The sequence below is a fragment of the Elephantulus edwardii genome, unplaced genomic scaffold (genome assembly GCF_000299155.1).
Source record: "Elephantulus edwardii isolate Elephantulus edwardi_28Jun2011 unplaced genomic scaffold, EleEdw1.0 scaffold00098, whole genome shotgun sequence".
Taxonomy (NCBI): Eukaryota; Metazoa; Chordata; class Mammalia; order Macroscelidea; family Macroscelididae; genus Elephantulus; species Elephantulus edwardii.
The window spans coordinates 1,639,872-1,662,113 of NW_006399848.1; the positions used below are offsets into that span (position 1 = coordinate 1,639,872).

Here is a 22,242-nt window from a genome sequence, read left to right on the forward strand (position 1 = left end):
CTTGGTTTCATCCTCTCCAGGACAGACATGTTAGTTTTCTTGGCAGTCCATGGCATGTCCAGTACTCTTCTCCAGCACCACAACTCAAAGACATCAATTCTTCTTCTGTCATCATTGGCCATTGTCCAGCTCTCTGATGTCTAACACGTAATTCTGAAGACCGTAGCCTGGATCAGGCATATCTTAGTTTCTAGACTGGCATCCTTGCTCTTCAGCACTCTGGAGAGATCCCTGATAGCAGATTCCTAATGCAATTCATCTTTTGATCTCCTGACTGCTGGTGCCAATTGTGTGCTCTGGTGGCCTCGTGGTAAGGAGTTGCACTGGCAACCCAAAGGTACACAGTTTAAACCCACCAGCTGCTCCACAGGAGCAAGATGAGAGGTCTACTCCCATGTGACTAACTTCCTTTGAAAACCCACTTGAGAGACAGTTATGGGTTGGTCAGACTCAATGGTACACCTCAACAAAAAGATTTTTTATACTCTTGATATTTGAAAAAATAATTTTGTATAAACTGAGAACAATACTTGGATCTCAAGCTAGCAAAATTATTCCACTACTACTTTCTTCATTTCCTAGGGGGAAAATAAATGTATAACTACTAGATTAGTTCCTCATTAATAAGTTTTGCAACATAAAATTTCCAGGCAATAAGTACAAGTTATTTAAAGTAACTAACTGTCTCGGTAATGTTATTGGGCTTTGCCTATTTTCTGTCTTTATTTTTAGTGGCCTTGATGGGAGATTAACATAGGCGAACAGGGCTTTACTATCCAACATTAAATCATTTAACCTACAGGAACCTCTAATGATAATTTTCTGTCATTGCTATTAGTAACTGTAATAATATGAAGGCAATGAAAGATTTTTGCATGCTTGGAAAATACTAGTTCAGTATTAAATTTTGCAGTATTATTTCTATTTAAGAGTGATTTATAGATTTTTCCAATCTTTTATTTATTGGCAATAATCAGAACTCCCCATATTTTATCAGTTGTAATATCAAACTTGAGTATAAGAATTTAAATTTATTTGAGAAATCATTTTTATATTGCCTTTTGGGTAGATTAGACAAATACATCTCTAGAGAAAGTTATCGATTAGAAGGAAAAATGTCATGGAATCTAGGATAAAGGCAAGTATTTAGGGAAAGATTTGAGAGGAAACTAACCACAAAATGAAAAAAAATTAAAGACAATCTTTAAAGAATGTGTTTGGAAATCCTCTTTTTATGAAGAGGAAATTTAAATAGCATTTCATCCTTGTTTTACAGGAAAAGTTATCAAAGTCTTGACCAGTTATCAGCTGAAGGTAGCCTTTCTCAGAGTTCGCTGGATCCAAGCCACTCACAAGAAGGAGATGGAAAACACGACACATTAAATTTAATCAGTGAAGGTAAAACAAATATTCATCTTAAATTTACTTTTTTACTTAACCTCTATGTTTTGGTTGCAGGACATTACTGAAAAGTGATATTATTACAAAGCGTTCTAAGAATTAAGCTGCCATCATGGTTGAAAATGGCCAGCTCCTATTTCTTTTTCATGAATGAATGACAGAATGTGAGGAATCTGGCATAAGGATATATGGTCAAAGAGAAGAATGCTTTATGACTTGGTTCACAGATTGAATGTTTTAAGTGAAGGTATACTTCTCTATTTTTTACACACTACAAGCAGTTTTAAAAGACATAATGGAGTAGATTTTGAAATTAACATGTATAAAAGAATAAATGCTTGAATTTTGTTGTTGTTAAGTGTCTTCAAGTCAAGTACAACTCTTAATAGTCCTATGAACAATAGTTCTGAACCCTATCTTATCCTGTGCCATCTTCATACTTCCCAGCACACTCAAGCCCACTGTGGCAGTCACCACGTCAATCCACCTGGTCAAGGGTCTTTTTCTCCTTTGCCAACCCTCTACCCTTCCAAGCATCATGTCCCTCTCCAAGGAATAGCTAAGAACAACATGCCCAAAGTATGTGAGGTAAAACCTCATCACCCTTGCTTCCAAAGAGCATTTTGGCTGCACCCTCTCCAGGACATACTTGTTTGGTTTTTTTAGCGGTCCATGAGATGTTCAGTTGTCTTCTCCAGCACCACAGCTCAAAGGCATCAATTCTTCTGTCAACCCTATTCATTGTCCAGCTCTCAGACGAACAGCAGGTGATCAGAAAGACCATGGCCTCAATCAGATGCACCTTAGTCCTCAAACTGACATCATTACTCTTCATTAATTTGGAGAGGTCCCTAACTTCAGATTTTCCCTGTGCCTTTACCAGCTACACAAAGGGAAACCGTCTCTGTCAACAATATCAACAGCACAAAACCAACTCCCATGAGATTGGACATGTCCCCCACATTCCTGCACCTTTTTTAGTAACTCCAGCACTAACATTACTGCTCTACTAGGTCTGAAATCCATTGGCAATAGTTCACATAACATACAGAACCATATTGTTGCATACTATAGTGTCAGAACTGACCCACTGCCAATAGTTCTTGATCTTCTACAGCAAGTGCTTCAAGTCTTCCTCACTTTTGGCAAGCAAGATTGTTCATGAATCTTCCTCTGATCCTGATGCCACATTGTCCTTTTTAAAGTTCAGCTTCTTGAATGATCTGCTCTTCATATAGGTTAAAAAGGCATAGAAAAAGGATACATCTTTGATACACTTCTTCCTTGATTTTTAACTGTGTGGTGTTTGCTTGCTCTGTTCAGACAATACTTTATTAGGTATAGGTTTTGTATGAGCACAATCAAGTGTTCTGAGATTCTCACTCTTCTTAATGTTAGCCATAATTTGTTGTGATCCACACAATCACATGCCTTTACATAGTCAATAAAATATGAATAGACATCCTTCTAGGGGAGCTCTAGTGGTAAGAAGCTACACTACAGTCCCAAAGGACACAGTTCAAATCCACCAGCTGCTCCACAGGAGGATGGGCAGTCTCCTTCCGTGTGACTTAATACCTCTGAAAACTTGCTGGAGGGTCAACTGTGGGTCAGTTCCAACTCTATGGCACATAACAAGAGACATCCTTCTGGTACTCTCTGCTTTCAGCCAAGATCCAACTGACATCACAGTGATATCCCTAGTGCCACAACCTCTTCTAAATCAGACCTGTATTTCTGGCAGTTCTCTGTTGTACTGTTGTAGTCATATTCAAACAAATCATTTACAGCAAGATTTTAACTGCATGTTATATTAATGATATTGTTTGAATAGTTTTACATTTTGCTGCATTACATTTCTTTAGGATAGGAATAAATATGCATCTCTTCCAGTCAATTGGCCAGGAAGTTGTCCTCCAGATTTCTTGGTACAACCTGGTGAGCACATCTAAGGCTACATCTATTTGTTGAAATATGTCAAGAGAAATAACAGTAAAACTAATTTAGACAATGGAGGTGCGCCTGAAAACTAGTGGGATAGAAAATTTTTATACAAAAAACCAATAGCCTTCACGTGTAGAAACAATAACCAGTGAGTCTACTAAGAAGAGAGAAATAAACCCTTAAATAGCAATAGATAAAATTCTTTGTACATTTTTTTACTAAATATACTTATTTTAGAAGAACAATCTAAACATTCTTAAGCAAGCAAATGTAAATACTTTGTCAGTTCCTCTAAATTAATTTAGATTGGAAAAACCTGCAGATGCTTTTACTTTCTATTGCATAAGTCATAAATCTAGTAATTTACTTTGAAAATATAAGGACTTAAGCAGGATAGGGGGAAACAGATGTACAAGACTTTTGGACTTAGTACTGCACACTTAGTATTAAGCTTTTGCATTCTGCACTTTTCCACAATGCTTATTAACCTTACAGAAAGTTCCCTGTCAATGATCTTTTAAATATTAAAGGTTTGCTTTGAGATAATTGTAGATTGGCATGTAATTGTGGGGAAATAAAAGAGCACAAGCATTAAAAAACCCCACAAAAACATCATTACCGCCCACTGGATTGGGAGGGAGCCAGATAGATGTCAGTCAAATAATCATGTTGGTTTATTCTACTCTGTTTGGAGGATTCCTGAAGTACTTAGGTACTTTGTAGTGCCCTCACCTCTTCAGAACCTCCTCAGAAAGGAAAAGCAGCGGGTACTGCTCAAAAGCATTGTGAGGTAAACAAAACCCTGTAACTGCCCGTGGGCAAAGGATTACAGAGGAGACATACAATGCATTTTAAAAAAAACAACCCAAACCAGTTGCCATGGAGTTGATGCTGGCTGGTGGCGACGACCCCATGTGTGTCAGAGTACGGCGATGCCTCATGGGGTTTTCAGAGGCTCATTTTTGGAGAGTAATTTGTCCAGCCTTTCTTCTGAGGTGCCTTTGAGTGGGACAATTGGTTACCAGCCAGTTGGTTAACTATGTGTGCCACCAAGACCCTCAGAAGTGTGCAGTCTACCATCTGAAACTTGGCAGGAAAAGCCAGGAGATCATTTCTTTGTGAAATTGGGATGTTCAGCAGTTCTCTGATGCATAATTGTGGGCTTGTTCCTTACCCCACCCTCACTTTTTATTTTGGAGAACTTCAAACCTACAGAAAAGTTGAAGAACTAGAGTTTGAACCCCTGTATACCCTTTACCTCAATTCACTAATTGTTCATATTTTGCCACACTTGCTGACTCTTGCTCTTTTTTCCATCTTTCTTTCATTTATCCAGAAATCTCCTTTTTCCCCTTAACCAGTGGAATATAAATTGGAAGGATCATGATATTCCACCCCTAAATACCTTAGCATATGTCCCCTAGAACTGAAGACATTCTAAGGCCTCATCATTATCATACTCAGGATAATATTTCACATTAGTGTTTTCTTACCTGATAAGAATCACGCTGGTTGCAAGTGATTGGCATTTGGATGCAATTACAAACCACACTGGCTGGGGACTAGAACTCATCCAACTGCTCCATGGAAGAAAGACCTGACAAATTGCTTCCATAGAGATTACAACCAAGAAAACCCTCTCTGTATAGCTATAGATTTCAGGAAGCCCTGATGGCTTAGTGGTAAGGAGTTATGCTACCAGCCCAAAGAACATGGTTCTAATCCAGCAGCTCTTCTGTGGGAGAAAGATACGCTCTCTTCTCATGTGTGATTTACTGCCTCTGAAAACCCACCAGAAGGTTATCTATGAGTCCGTTCTGACTTGACGGTACACAACAGCAGTGTCTAGATAGGGAGTTCTGGTGGTGTAGTGGATGAGGAATTGCTCTGCCAGGCAAAAGACACATGATTAAAAGCCAAAAGAGAACAATGAATAGTCTCCTGTAAGACTTACTGCCTCTGAAAAATTGCTAAAAGATCAGGTCTGAATTGGTTCTGATTTGAGAGCAGTGAGTGTCTAGGCAAATGGTCTTTACATGTTCCAGTCAGTTTTTGAGAGTTCCCCTAGAGTCATAACTCCTGTATTCCACTTTCTGACTATTACAACTGTTTCTTCTCCTTTTTAGTCATGCTCTATCAATGAATGTAAAATCTCAAGTTGCTGAACACTTTTACTCCATGCGTGTCGTCAAAGTTGATTCCACTTTGAGTAGGTGGCGCTTCCCCAGTTGTATTCTTATTGCCTTCCATCCTTGCTCAGAAATCTCTAATGTGTTGCTTTTGAGTCGGGGCCAACTCACAGCTGACTCTTTCATGGGTTTTCAGAGATGGCACATCACATGGGAGGAGATTTCTCATCTTTCTTTCTCGACGCTACCGGTGGATTTGAACTACCGTCTCTAGGTTAGCAACGTAATTCCCTACAGACCATACCATTAGAAAATGTACTGCTATTTATAAGGTTTTCACTCTCCAATTATTTTAAAAGTAGATCGCCAATCCTTCTCTTTTAGTCTTTGACTGTCTAGACGCCCTGGTGAAGCGTGTCCACCACAAGTGGTTTAGCTGGGTCTTTAGAGTGTCGGTGGCATAGCTTCCTCCATCATAGCAGCCCTCAAGCCGTGAGTGTAGAATCAACTGAGGTCAGTTGTGACTCTTACTAGTAAAGACCATAGAGATTAAGATGAGATAAAACGTAAAGGTCTTCTGACTTTTTCACTTAACAGTACACCCTGGTAATCTCCACTTAACAGTTTATAGATATTCCATTTTTTTCCCTCTTTTTAACAGATGCATAGTGCTGTACTGTATAACTCTGTTAAATATTTTAATGTATTTTTGTTGTGTATCATTGAGATGGAACCAGCCCATAGCTGACCTTGTAGCGGGTTAAATCACTTAAATTGCTTGGGAGAAGATTGTCCATCCTTCTCCCATGGATTAGCTAGTGGACTCAAACCACATGCCTTTAGATTGCAGTACAGATTCTTACCACTAGACCAGCAGAGCACCCTATTTTAATGTATGTTGTTTTGTACCATAGAGTCAAAACTGACCCATAGCTGACCTCTGGTGGTTTCAGAGGTAGTTAATCTCACAGAGGAGATTGTCCATCCTTCCCCCATGGACAGGCAGTGGCCTTGAACCACCTGCCTTTGGGATTGCTTTGCAGTTTCTTGGCAATACACCACCAGAGATTACTAGTTGCAAACCACTACATTAAAAATATATGTAATTAGCAATGTATAGACGTATAAATCTATGCTATGCATCTGAAAGCTGGACCGTGATTAAGGATGATAGAAGAAGAATTGATGCCTTTGAACTGTGGTGTGGGAGAAGAACACTGAGTATCCCATGGATGGCCCAGAGAACACAAAGATATATCTTGGAGAGGGTGCAGCCAGAGTGTTCTTTGGAGTCAAGAATGATGAGGCTTTGCCTCACAACAACAATACATTAAAATATTTAACAGGGTTATACAATTGAGCACTATGCAGCTGTAAAAAAGAGAAAAAAATGGAATATCTATAAATTGTTAAGTGGAGATTACCAGGGTGTACTGTTAAATGAAAAAGTCAGAAGACCCTTAAGTTTTATCTCATCTGAATCTCTATGGCCTTTACTAGTAAGAGTCACAACTGACCTCAGTTGATTCTACACTCATGGCTTGAGGGCTGCTATGATGGAGGAAGCTATGCCACCGACACTCTAAAGACCCAGCTAAACCACTTGTGGTGGACACGCTTCACCAGGGCTTCTAGACAGTCAAAGACTAAAAGAGAAGGATTGGCGATCTACTTTTAAAATAATTGAAGAGTGAAAACCTTATAAATAGCAGTACATTTTCTAATGGTATGGTCTGTAGGGAATTACGTTGCTAACCTAGAGACGGTAGTTCAAATCCACCGGTAGCGTCGAGAAAGAAAGATGAGAAATCTCCTCCCATGTGATGTGCCATCTCTGAAAACCCACGAAAGAGTCAGCTGTGAGTTGGCCCCGACTCAAAAGCAACACATTAGAGATTTCTGAGCAAGGATGGAAGGCAATAAGAATACAACTGGGGAAGAGCCACCTACTCAAAGTAGAATCAACTTTAACGACACGCATGGAGTAAAAGTGTTCAGCAACTTGAGATTTTACATTCATTGATAGAGCATGACTAAAAAGGAGAAGAAACAGCTGTAATAATCAGAGAGTGGAATACAGGAGTTATGACTCTAGGGGAACTCTCAAAAACTGACTGGAACACATAAAGATCATTAGCCTAGACATTAACTCAACTTGCTGCTCTCACATCAGAACCAATTCAGACCTGACCTTATAGCAGTTTTTAAGAGACAGTAAGTCTTTGGGCATGTTACTAAGAGGGGCTAGAAGAACCTGATGCTAGAGTGGAGAGTCAGAAAAGGAGAGGAAAGCCCTCAACTGGGTGAATTGACACAGTGACTGCCACAGTGGGCTGTTGTGTCCGGAAGCATTAGGATGGTGCAAGAAACAACAGGGTTCAGATCTTTTTGTTCATTGGGTTGCTATGAATCTTATTGACTCAATGGCACCTAGCAACAACAACTAAAAAGAAAACAACAAATGTAGAAAAGTGTATCATTTATGCACATACGTGTTTTGGGGGAAATGCAGCCAGGATGTTCTTAGAGGCAAAGATTGCAAAGCTTTGTATCATGTATTTTGGGCATGTTGCTAAGAGGCTATTTCTTGGAAATATTGCTTAGAAAAAGGTCAACAAGAGAGAGGAAGACCTTCAATGAGATGGATTGACCCAGTGACTCCCGCAATGGGCTCAGACATGATTAGGATGGCACAGGACAGGGCAGGGTCCAGGCCTATCATTCACAGGGTCAGTGTAAGTTGTACTGGACTCCACAGCATCTAGTAACAACAACAACAACAATGGCAGAAGCAGTAAATCTCTTTTAAAAGACTCTGGGGCATGTGATGAAATACAAATGAACTCTGGTAGCCTAGAAGTAAGAAGTGGCACTACAATCCCATATGGTTTGAAGCCATCAGCTACTTCATGGGAAAAGGATGGGCAGCCTCTTCCTGTGCGATTTATTGCCTCTGAAAACCCACTGGAATACCAGGTATGGGTTTGTTCTGACTTGACAGTTAAGAAGCTCAAGAGGATAGTTTTTGGTCAGAGAAAGGTCTCTAAGGTTGCTTGGAACATCTGTATATCTATGCCTTTGACCCTGACATAGCATGATAATTATGATAAACATCTGAAAATGACTACATCTTTTTTAAAAAGAAAAAAATTACTGTTAATGTTTTTTTTTACCTGAACACAGTCACTAAGCTTAAACATTTAAAGATGCTTGTTGTTCTTTTAATAGAATAAACATTTTAAATCTGAATATAACAATTTCCATTCTATAGCTATTTTCAATTTTTGACAGTTTGTATTATCCTTTTCTTTATCTCTAAACAAAATTGTGAAATAAGTGTGGTCAGTACCTCTTTGGTATTTTCCCCCCCATTTTAACAAAGGAAAGAATGGGCTGAGAGGAAAAATGCCTTTTCCACTGTTAAACAGATAAGGGAAGTTTGAGTTCCAGTGCTGTTCTGCAGAATCATTTATTCATTGCTTACACACTTAATGAGTATCCACTGTGTGTATGATGCATTGGCAATATAGTAAATGCTACAGCAAAGTCTGTGTCCTTTCTCAGAGTTTGTAATTTAATAAACTATAAGCTATGGTGGGTGTCAACTGACTGGACCTTTGCTGGGTTTAGGTGGCAAGGACCCAGGGGCGGAGTGTCTACTCAGTTTATTATAGTCAACGGCATTTGTTGGGCATGGCTGTCTTTAAAATCCCTCAGGCTAAATGAATTCATTTTTGGATGAACTTGCTTTAAATGTTACAGCATTAGCCTGTATATTTGCTGTACTGAAGTAGCGTGGAGTTGCCGTAATGCTGAACACTGTGCCATAGTTGTGTCATAATGGTTACTCATCATGGACAGTGTTTGGAGGAATTTCCAGATTGATTCAGGTTTGGAAGCAGGAGTGGCATCCACTTTCTAAACCAGATACCTCTGGAAACTCTATGAACATAGAGTTAGTTACAGAACAGGGTTCAGGTCTTTTGTTCATACGGTCGCTATGAGTCGTATTCGACTTGATGGCACTTAACCACCATGAAGTGAGACTAGTGTTGTTATATCTTGGAGGAATATTCTTTTAAGTTGTGTATCATTCTTATGTCAGTTTGCTATACTGAAGTAATCTGGGTTGCTGTAATACTGAGCCTTGTGCCACTGGGATGTCAAATGCCACAACGGTATCTCAAGGTGGACACTGTTTGGTGGAGTTCCCAGCTTATAACAGTTTTGGAAGCAGGAATGGCATCCACTTTGTAAACCACATGCCTATGGAAACTCTGTGAACTTGGAGAAACAACGAAAGTTATAGAAAGGCATCAGGTCTTTCGTTCATAGAGCCACTGAGTCATGCTTGACTCGACAGCAATCAGCAACAACAACATAAACTATTACTATCAAATGGTTTGCAAAGGCAAAAGAAGTATGAAAACATTTCAGAGAGGCTGTTTGAAATCATATATAACATTAAGAAACGTCTAATCTGGGTCACTTTACTGTAACATTGAGTAAAATTTAAGTTTTTCATCTTTTTCATAAGTCTGCTAATTTGCAAAACAAGCTTTTAGAGTCCCCAGCCAGTCATTTATAGCTAATATTCGTACACTTGGTTGAAAATTAGTAATTCAGCTCTGAAGAATTTTTTTACTTCGGTTGCTGAAGTGGATTTTCTGTCATTTCTCTTTCATGTTGTGGTGGAGGTGGTGGTGGTGTGTACCACAGAGTCAGAATTGACCCATAGCTCACCCTCCAGCTGGTTTTCAGAGAGAGTTAATCCTATGAGAGGAGACTGCCCATCCTTCTTCCACAGAACGGCTGGTGTCCTCGAACCACAAGTCTTCAGGATTGCAGTACAGCTTCTTGCCACTTGTTGTTGTTATGTGCTGTGAAGTCACTTGCAACTCATAGCGACCCTGTGTACAACAGCCTTAAACTTTCCTCTGTCCGTTGACAATCTTGACTCTGACACACCTATCCCCATTACCCCAAACGGAGTTATCTCATTGAGGGACTTCCTCTCCTGCACTGTCCCTTCACCCTCCGAAGCATGAAGTCTCTCTCCATGGACTGAGCCTGCCTTGCAACATGTCCAAAGTATGTCAGACAGAGCTTCAGAATCCTTGCATCCAAGGAGCAGCCTGGCTTCACCCTCTCCAGGACGAACTTGTTTGTTCTTCTAGCAGTCCATGCTCAGTCCATATTCAGTACTCTGCTTCAGCACCATAGCTCAAAGGCATCAACTCTCCTATCATCCCTAGTCATTGTCCAGCTCTCTGAAGCATAACAAGTAATTGCAAAGACCATGACCTGTATCAGGCACACCTTAATCTCCAGACTGACATCGTTGCTCCTCAGTACCTAGGAGAGGACTCTGACAGCAGACTTTCCCCCAGTGTAATTTGTCTTTTAATTTCCTGATTGCTGGTACCAAGAGTGTTGATTGTAGAGCCAAGCAAACTGAAACTGTAAAAAATTTCAATTGCTTCATCATCCATCATGATGCTGCCAATTGGGCCAGTGGTGAGAAGTTTTGTTTTCTTGATGTTGAGCTTCAATCCATACTGAAGGCTGTAGTCCTTGACCCTCCACAGCAAGCGCTTCAGGTCCTCTTCAGTTTCAGCAGGCAGGGTTGTGTCATCTGCATAACAAAGATTGTTGATGAGTCTACCTCCAATCCTGATGCCACACTTCTCCTCTTAGAGCCCAGCTTCCCAGATAATCTGTTCTGCATATCAGTTGAAAAGATACATCCTTGGTGCACACCCTTCCCAATTTTGAACCATGCAGTGTTTCCTTGCTCTGCTCTGGGCCTCCTGGTCCAAGTATAAGTTTTGTATAAGCACAATCAAGTGTTCTAGGATTCTCATTATTCTCAGAGTTAACCACAGTTTGTTGTGATCCACACAGTCAAATGCCATTGCACAGTCAATGAAACACAGATAGACATTCCTCTGGTACTCTCTGCTTTCAGCCAAGATCCATCTGACATTAGCTATAATATCCCTGGTGCCACGGCCTCTTCTAAATCCAGACTGCACTTCAGGCAGTTCTCTGTTGATGTGCTGTTCCAGTCGTTTTTGAATAATGTTCAGTAGAATCTTGCTTTCATGTGATATCAGTGGTTGTTGTTGTTGTTAGGTGCTGTCGAGTTGTAGACAACTCATAGCAACCCTATGAATGAAAGGCCTGAGCACTGTTCATACATAGGGTTTCCGGAGGCAAACCATTTCGGAAGTGGATGCCATTCCTGCTTCCAGGCTTGTTTTAGTTGGGAACCTCCAGCCAACACTGTCCACCATCGGTACCCATTAATTACCACGATTGGCACATCATTGTCACAGTGTTCAGCATCACAGCAACCATGAGTCACCTCTGTACAGCAATGCACAGACCAGTGCTATACCACCTAGAAGAATGATATCAATGATACTGTTCAATAATTTCCACACTTTGTCGGATTTTGCCTTTCTTTGGAATGGGAACAAATATAGATCTCTTCCAGTTAGTAGGCCAAGTGGTTTTCCTCCAGATTTTTTGGCACAACTTGGTGATCACAACCAGGGCAGTATCTGCTTGTTTAAATAGGGCAATGAGTATGCCATCAATTCCTGGGGCCTTGTTTTTTTCCAATTCTTTCAGAGCAGCTTGAACTTCCTCCTTCATCACCACAGGTTCTTGCTCACACGTTGCTTCATGAAATTTTTCTGTGGTACGGTGACTCTGTATACTCTTTCCATCTTCTTTTAATGCTTCCTGGATCATTTAATATTCTGCCCAAAGCATTCTTAATTAGGTATTGCAACTCGAGGTTTGAATTTTTTTCTATAGCATTTAACGAAGTTCCTGATCATACATAATAGTGATAAGTATATGTTTATTCAATAAATGAACAGTCTCCCAAATCAGACCTTCTATTGAGCTGAGAAGGCCAAGGACCATGTCTAATGCATTACTTTGCCCAATATGGAGTTCCATATATTATTGTGGCTTTGGCAATGTTAATATTGTTTAATTTTACTTAGAAGTTTTAAGACTCCTGTAAAGTTGCTGTTGTTAAGTGTCATCAAGTCGTAGGCGACTCATAGTGACCCTGTGAACGGAAGTCCTCAACACTTGTGTGACTTTCATTGTTTCTCCAGGTTCGTAGGGTTTCCTGAAGCAAGCTATTAAGGAAGTGGATGCCACTCCTGCTTCCAAGCTTGTTTTAATCAGGGAGCTTCACCAAACACTGTCCACCATGGGTAACCATTACGAGTTACCACCTCTGTATAGTAAATAGTGCTATACTAGTTAGATGAATGTTTGACCAAAAACATTAAAACCAGGCCTGAGGGGCACAGATTAAAATCACCCACATTTGGATAGGTAGCATAATTTTCTATCCACTAGGCTTACAGAGCTCTCTCTACATAAAGAGTGAATATAAAATATTCTCGAGGGAGCTCTGGTAGCTTAATGGCAAGATGCTGCACTGCAATCCCAGAGGCACAAGGTTCAAACCCACCAGATACTATGCTGGAGAAGGAGGGGCAATCTCCTCTTGTACCAGTCAGACCCAATTTGATGGTACACACACACAAAATATAATAAAAATTTAAAAAAATATTCTCATAAAAAAGTAACTTTTATTTTTGCTTTAATAGAATCATCCCAAACAACCACACATAAATGCTTTAAAAGAGTCATGAATAACCTTGTTTTGTTTTTCAGGATTGACATAGAAACTACTAAAAGATCAAACATGATGAGATATTGTTATCTTTGGTTTTATAATTATATTGTCATATATTGTAAATAGTGGAAAGCTGCCATGGTTTTAGAATCTTGTTGGCTATCATTCTTCAAGAGCAGTTAGTGATCTTAGTTCTTTGATCCTAACTTTCAGGTAAAGAAGACACTCCGTCACTGCTGGGTCTCTGTGGGTCTTTAACATCCGTGGCAAGTTACAAGTCTCTAACAAGCCTGAAATCTAATGACTACCTTGCAAGTCCTACAACAGAGATGACAAGTCCAGGCTTAACTCCATCCTGAAAAAAAAAAACTACGTAAAAGCCAGATGTTTTTTATGTTGTAAATGTTCCGTTTACATTACGTTTTACTGCTGGGAAGACCTTTGAAGTTTTATACTGTTTGGGCACATGTCTGGAATTCTGTACTTTAAATGACAGAGTTCAGTCTGTTCCATCTGACCTTAAGAGTGAAAACCAATGATCTACTGTTTTACTTTTTCTGAGAATTTCATCCTTATTATTGAGAAATGCCATTGATGAAGTTAAAAAAAAAATAGACTTCAATAAAACCTTTTAAAGATCCTCTCCAAATTAATAACCTATTTCAACTGTATTGAGCCAATTTTCATATTATTTAACTGTCACCAGAGACTATTTGAGGCTCTATTCCAGACACTTACACTAAGAATTTTCATTTTTTCCTTTATTCAGATGATTCTTTTACACCCACAGCCACACACAATAAAACATTTGTTTCACTCATTTCTCCCTGGGCTTTACTATGTAAATGCCTTTTTACTATAAGGTGAAGGTCCTCGGGTACGGTTTCAGAGGCTTCTTTGATTTCCCTGTAACATTCAGCATTAGCAACTTAACATTCCATATAATGTTTTATAAATTTTGTAAGAATGTGCCTTTTTAGGCTGTTACTAACTTGTTAAGGTCATAGGGAAAGTATTTACAGTATTCTAGGTCATTTTAGGTATATAGAATAGATAAATTTTTCTTTTTTCCCCCAAGATTTTCTTAAAAGGTTATTGATTTAAAAATATGATCAAGTATGCCTCAAAAATTGGAAATATGTGGAGAAAGGTTTTTCTTAAAAAAGTATTTTACCAAGAACAATTGCAAACTAAATTAAAATCATAAGACACATGCTTTTTAATGTTGCAATCAGTAGAATAATCATGAGATCTAGAAAGATTTCTGTGACATACAATTTTTCCCCTTTGCAAGAACAGTGAATATGTGTATTTTACAGCCTCTCTCATTAATTATGCCATAATTTAATTTTAAAAGTTATGTTAATGTTAAAAATATCTACATTGTAATAGATAACCAGTTTTCTTCTTTAAAAGGCTTAAGATCCTCAATATATAATCTTTACAATTTTTGTAACTGCAAATAATCATTTGTCCCTAAAACTTCAACCAGACTTAGAGAAAATGATACGGAGTATATTTTCTATAGTAGAGAGGAAAACACGATTAGTTGTGCCAAAGATGTTTTATACATTGTTTACATGAAGAGGCTATGATACTTAATAGAGGACTTCCTGTGGTATTTTTGTTAATAAAACATGACAGTCAATCTTATTTGTAGCTTTGACATATAAAAAAAAAAATGTTCCTACTGAAACTGTTTATTGAGTGGAGGAGGCAGAGATCTGAATATGTCACATTGATTCTTTGTCCGGGAAATATGTCTGTGGTGGTGCCCCCCAATATTTACAGCTTAGTTTCATAATTTGGACTCTAATCAGTAGTTACCAATAGATTCAGTGTTGCTCTCCACCCTTGGCACGAGTGTCTTGACCCATCCCTTTCCCTAATCCACCAGCATCCCCTTCCACTCCCCCCTACACCATTCAACACCTCTGTCCCATTATCCAGCCCTTGATATGATGGTTTAAGTCTCAAGCCATCGGGGCTTCTGTGATTCTGAACACCTCACACTTCTCTGAGGTATCATCTGACATACTTTGGGCATGTTGCAAAGAGAGACCAGTCCTTGGAGAGGGATATCATGCTTGGAAAGGTGGAGAGCTGGAGAGAGGGAGACCATCAATGAGATGGATTGGCACAGTGACTAGGGTAATGAGGGTAGGTGTGTCAGACAGAGATGGTAAAACTGGCACAGGATAGAGCAGGTTTCTGGGCTTCTGTTCATAGGGTTGCAAGCAACTCAACGACACATAACAACAACAACAATCAGTAGTAACAAGATGAGTTTTATTTCCAAGACAGAGCAAACTATATCATTTGAAAGCAAAGACAGCCTGGAAGTCCTTAAAAAAAAATGATCCAAGATGTGCCAGAACACACTAAGCTTTCTTCCTTTAGGCTTTAATACATGTAGAAATAGAAATATTTTGGAAGAAGAACACACTTAACCTATCCTGAATCCTGCATACGTTATTGTGAATGAGAAATCCAAGAACAGATTTTTAATGATTTTTAATCAACATGGAAAGTGGAAGGTAGAAAAATGAGGGCAGCTGGAAATCTTGGGATGAATGGAGAAAGAAACAGTTAAAGAGGAGAACTTCAAGAATTCTAGGCTGGCCTTGACCACCATTGCTGCTTTCTTAAGAGCTACCAAAATATTCAAATGCTTTACCATTCATTGTCTATCTCAACTGACATTTATGATCCTTTAGTAATTAAAATAGAATCATTGCTAAATTTTTCCATACGTTTTTATATGAAAATCCAGTTCCATAATTGATAATTTTTTTCAGATTTGTCTAATGTATACAATAAGGTGTGCATCTTAATATGCTGCTCAATGCAGACTTAAACATGGCATCTGAGGATCATGACTTTTCCTCCTTTCTTGGAGCTCTTGGTAAAAAGTTCATCTGCTATTGTGAAATTCAGGTTTCTATACAGTTATGTAACACTAATTATAGAGGTATTTGTTAATGTTTGATTTGTTAATGCATGAGGAAGCCATGTCTGTCTGTCTCAATCTTTAATTTTAGGTGTTAGTGTTTACTGTTCATAAATGAAGAATGCTGAATTATATGGCAATATTTCCACTTGTATTTTGTTGCCTTGATGTACTATATTTGTTGCATGTATAGTAAACATTTTGTACCATGGCACTAGTGGTCTCTTTTTCCCCCCTATGACAAAAAGATCCTTGGCAAGTTTAATACAGAATTTATATTTCAACATATTTGCCAAATATGTAGCACTATTTCATGCCTAAAATACTATCATGAAAATGGATTTTTGTTGCAGGTTTGAAGGGTGATAGCTTTGGGGGTTCTACTAGTTTTTCAGACCAGTAGTAGATCTGGCCTATTTCTTAGGCTTTTGAGTTTTGTTCTACATTTTGCCCACTCTAGGAACTGAAGAGTATTAAACAAACCATGGACTGCCAAAAGAACAAACAGGTATTTCTTGGAGGTAGTGAAAGCAGGCTGCCCTTAGGAAGCAAGGATTCTGAAGCTCAGTCTCACATACATTGGGCATGTTATCAGGAGGGTACAGTCCTGGAGAAGGACATCGTGTTTGGAAGCGTGGTGGGTTAGTGCAGGAGAGAAAGACTTTGCAGGAGATAGAATGAGATAGTAGTGTGTCAAAGATAGTGAGGTTGGCTCAGCATAGAGCAAGGTTCAGAGCTGCTGTTCACAGGGTCATTATGAGTGGTTGTCGACTCAACAAAACACACTTACTCAGCCCTTCACTACCCCCTTCCCCTACCTCCTATCCCACTCCCACCTCAACTTTCAGTCAGAAATACTGCCCATAAAGAGAACATCACCTGGGAGGCACTCCATAGAGCAATCAACTATAAAACATTTAAAAAACAGCCCTTACCCAGAAAATAGGAAAGGTTCAAAGAACAGGATTTGACCAGAAGAGAAGATAGTATAGAAGGACCAAAGGGAAGAGGATTTGAAGCATCTGCTGCAGAAGATCAAGGACCACAGTCTTCAATATGGATTGCAACAGGAAAACAAAAATCCTCACCACTGAGCCAGAAGGCAGCAAAATCATGTACAAAGGAATGTAGTTATTAAAAATTATTGAAGTTATTTAAAATTCTGTCTTAGCTGGATCCATATTCAACACCCTTGATGCCAGCAGTCAGATCAAAAAAAGAGTTGCATTGGGAAAATCAGCTGTCAAGGAACTCTCCAGAGTGCTAAAGAGCACTGATGTCAGTCTAAAGACTAAGGTGCACCTGATCCAAACCATGGTATCCTCAGTTGCTTACTATGCATTTGAAATCTGGACAATGACTAAAGAGGACAGAAGAATCTATTCCTTTAAGTTGTGGTGCTGGAGAAGAGTGTTTAACATCCCTGTCAAGAGAACACACAGGTCAGTCTTGGAGAAAGTGAAATCATGGTGCTCCTTGGAGGCAGGGTGGTGAAATGCCACCTTTGTCAAGAGGATGCAGTCCTTGGAGAACATCATGTTTGGAAAGGTGGAGGGTCAGTGCCAGAGAGGAACACCCTCACCTAGATGGATTGGCACAGGTACTGTGGCAATGGGGTGTCAGAGATGGTGATGTTGGTTCAGGATGGGAAAGGCTCAGAGCTGTTCTTCATGGGGTTGCTATGATGGCATAATAACAATGCAAATTACATGAAAGGTAACAAACATTAATACTGTAATAAAACATTTCTTCTTGAAAACTTGATTGTATATGAAAAATCTTATGTTAATAGAATGAAAAATGTTTTCTAGGCTTGCAAATATTGCAATTCTTGCAGTGTATGCATTAAAAAGAATGAGAAAAGGGAGGTCTGGTGGCCTAGTGGCATCCCAGAGGTATGCAGTTCAAGTCTACCAGATGCTCTACTGGAGGAGAGGCAATCTCTTCCTGTACCATTCAGATCCGATTTGACGGTACACACAAAAATTAATGAAATAAAATAAAATATTTTTTAAAAGTGGTTACTTGTAATAAAAGAATGAGAAAAGCATGGGGTTAGGAGGTCAATTTATATACTGATGTGAAATATGGGAATAATTAATTGACAATATAATTCAGTTACTATGAGACAGACTTGGGTTGAAGGGAATGAAAAATATATTTCAGCTATTGATAGACTGAGTTTACCCAACTACTCTTTCAATTAAAAAATGATAACCACAGTGTTGAAACAATCATAAGTAACTACTCTTGGTTGCCAAAAAATTTTTTCCATTTTTTTAATTTAAAAAATATATTCATGCTTCTTTACCTCTTTCATTTTCTTGATGTCAAGATGCAATCCATAGTGAAGGCTATATTCTTTGATCTTCTGCAGCATATATATGGATCTTGCATTAGTGGATACTGGATATTGATGGATCTTAGCTGAAAGCAAGAGGAATTTCTGCCTGTGCCTCACTAACTGTGTAAAGGCATTTTACTGTGTAGATCACAACAAACTGTGGCTAACCTTGAGAAGAATGGGAATCCCAGAACATTTGATTGTATTCATGCAAAACCTATACTTGGACCAGGAAGCAGTCATCAGAACAGAGCAAGGAAACACTGCATGCTTATTATTAATTAGAAAAATAAAATTAGAAAAAGAGTGTATCAGGGATGTGTCCCTGTCTCCATACCATTTCAATCTATATGCAGCACACATCATCCAGGAGGTTGGACCTTATGAGGAATGTGGCATCAGGACTGGAGAAAGACTCATCAGCAACGTGCATTGTGCAGATGATACAACCTTGCTTACTGAAACTGAAGAGGACCTGCAGCATTTGCTGCAGAATGTCAATGACTTTAGTTTTCAATATGGAGAAGACAAATTCTCACCACTGGACAACAGAGAGTACCATGATAGATGGAGAAGAGATTGAGGTTGTAAGTAATTTCACCTTGCTTGGCCCTACAATCACCATTCTTGGCTCCAGCAGTCAGGAAATTAAAAAAAAAAAACCCACCCTAATTGCATTGGGAAAGTCTGCTGTGAGGGACCTCTCCAGAGTGCTGAGGAGCAATGATGTCAGTCGAGGGACTTACGTGAGCCTGATACAGGTCATGGTCTTCACAATTACATACTATGCATCAGAGAGCTGGACAATAACTAGGATGATAGAAGAATAAATGTCTTTGAGTTGTGGTGCTGGAGAAGAATACTGAACATACCATGGACCACCATGATAAAAAAAAAAAAAATAGGTCTGTCTTGGAGAGGGTGAAACCAAGTTTCTCCTTGGAGGTAGGATTTTGAAGCTCCATCTCACATACTTTGGGCACGTGGCCAGGAGGGACCAGTCCTTGGAGAAGGACATCATGCTTGGAAGAGTGGAGGGACAGCACAAGAGAAAAAGACTATGGATAAGGTGGATTAACACAATAACTGGGGCAATGGGATTAGATGTGTCAGAGTCAGTGAGACTGGCTCAGGATAAGGCAGGCTTCAGAACTGTTGTACTATGTCTATAAGTCACAAGTCACTTGATGGTACATACTAACAACATACTGAGCTCTACTAAAGTACGTCTGATTCAAGCCATAGTTTTTCCAATCATTTGCTATGCATCTGAGAGCTGGACAATGAGTAGAGATGACAGAAGAAGAACTGATGCCTTTGATTCGTGGTGTTGGAGAAGAGCACGTAACATCCCATACATGGACAAAAGAATAGACAAGTATGTCTTGGAGAGGGTGCCTCAGAGTGCTCTTTGGAGGCAAGGCACTTTGGACATGTTGCTAGGAGTCTGTTCCTTGGACAGAGACGTAATGCTTAGAAGGGTGGAGGGTTGGTGAATGAGAGGAAGACCCTCGACCAGGTGGATTGATATGGTGACTGCCGCAATGGGCTCTAATGTGCTAGGATGTGTGAAGATGGCACAGGGTTCAGATGTGTTGTTCATAGGGTTACTATGAGTCATACTCGACTCGACAGCACCTAACAACAGTGGCCTAGTGGTAAAAAGTTGCAGTGCAATCTCGAAGACAAGTGGTTCAAATCCACCAGCAGTTACATGAGAGAAAGATGGGGAGTCTCCTCCCGAGAGATTAACTGCCTCTGAAAACTTGATGTAGTCAGCTGTGAGTTAGTTCTGACTCGATGTTACACAACATATACATATGAGATATCTATAGATAAAGATACCTAACTTATTCATTCCATTGAGCTAGACCTACCTCTCCAGTGGGATTTCAGAGGCTCTAAATCACCCTAGAGGAGATTACCCCTTTTCCTTCGGCATAGCAGCTGGTAGATTTGGGTCATCTGCCTTTGGATGGACAACATAACATTTACAGACTAGGCAGCCAGAGCTTCCATAGCGAGATACACACACACACACACACACACACACACACACACACACACACACACACACACAGCAAAGCATTACGTTATTTGTATCTCAAAAGAACAGACTAAAACAGTATTAGTTTAAGAAGGCATGGAATATTTTAATGAAAATATAACTTAAAATCATTTGTGTGATATTTTTGCAAATTTAAGATATGTAAATACAGGATAACACAAACAATAGATGCTACATACAAACCTTAATGTTTGTTTTGTATTTCTACTTCAATACAAAATATATTAATTACCTTACTCAAACCAGAGATTTGTCACCTAAATATATTGTTCCATTTTAGAAAAGAAAAGGCTTCAAGGTACCATAAATTACTTATATAGAGTGCAATAAAGTGGTTTTTATTATATAATAAAAATCATCCTGACAAAAATCAAGTAATAAAAAATACCGTATCATTATAATCTTTTTCACTTCACTCCTCAGTATATCCAAAAACTAAATTATGTAGGCATTAGCCTCCATACTAGGTTCAATAATTGAAACCATGTTTGTCTGCTGGCTTCTTCTCTTGGTCTAGCACACTATCCTAGACGGCATGAAATCACAGATTTTTTAAATCTTCCGTGACCAATATAGTAATAATTTCTTTAATATTAGAACAAGCTATTAGAAATTACCTAGAAACTCCATGAACCAATTACAAAATTGTTTATCATATACTCAAACTTTAATAGTCTAAATACAATGCGATTTTCCACTTCACACCCAAGTTTGACTGCATGTTTTCACTCTAATCATTCAAAAGAAACAAAAATCCCCAGATCCCTATTCTCAAGAAATCAATAGTTTACAAGTTTGTTGTGTGCTGTCAAGTCGGAACTAACTCAGAGCTGACTCTCCAGCAAGTTTTCAAAGGCAATTTATTCATAAAAAAATGTAGCAGTTATAGCACATAACTGATATATTTTTTACAAAGATAAAACAGCCAACCATTTGATTTGAGAAATACTCATTTATATGAGGCCATAAATAGTATCATGGGCTGGTGGAAACCTAATGTATTTAGACCACTGTTGCATGCTGTTGGATGGATTTAAATTCAGAATAACCGAATTTGACAGAACAGCTTCACGGGCTGTAATCTTTACAGAAGAAGATTCAGAGGTCAATCCTTCCTCAGAGAGGCTGGTGGGGCTCAAAGCACCAACTTTCCAGTTTGCAGTGATGAACCATTGCATTACTCCTTGCATTTGGATATAAAGTAGTAAGTAACATTTGGTAAGTACGCCTAATGTTACTTAATGGTTACCCTCGACTACCTGCTGAAATCCTTAAACATTTCTATGTGCATGATTTAAATGTGCAAAGAAGACTTGGAATTTCTTCTAGACTCTGTACAGCACATAATTCAAAAGTTGTGATGTAGCTCATACACTCTCAATAGGATTACGTTACTGAAATACATGCATATCAAAGTTTCAGAGGTTTTTTTTTTTAGTATACAGATAATTTAAAAAAAAAAACCAAAACAAAACAAAACAAAAAACCAAAACAAACAACCCTGTAAGAATGCTTAATAGTTGCGATTTCTGGAATCTCTTTTTCAGTATCTCAAAAATCAAGATAACAAAGTTTATTCTGAAATCAGTATTATGATTTAGAGATGGAGTAATAAACAATTTTCAACTCACTGCCATCAAATCAGAACTGACTTGTAGCTAACCTCCATGAGGTTCTTGATGTTAAAAATCACATGGGAGGAGACTGACTGCCTTTCCCCCACTGACTGACTAGTGG

General features: G+C 38.9%; 1 protein-coding gene across 3 annotated transcripts in view; it reads left to right on the forward strand.

Annotated features, from left to right (window-relative positions):
• RUNDC3B (RUN domain containing 3B) overlaps positions 1 to 13,502 on the forward strand; it is a 163,075-nt gene extending 149,573 nt beyond the window's left edge. For all 3 annotated transcript variants that reach the window (XM_006891445.1, XM_006891446.1, XM_006891447.1), the window contains 2 exons: positions 1,277 to 1,398; positions 13,357 to 13,502. In XM_006891445.1, coding sequence (XP_006891507.1) covers positions 1,277 to 1,398; positions 13,357 to 13,502 — 268 coding nt within the window. The remainder of the gene's footprint in view (positions 1 to 1,276; positions 1,399 to 13,356) is intronic.
• Positions 13,503 to 22,242: the final 8,740 nt, after the last annotated feature.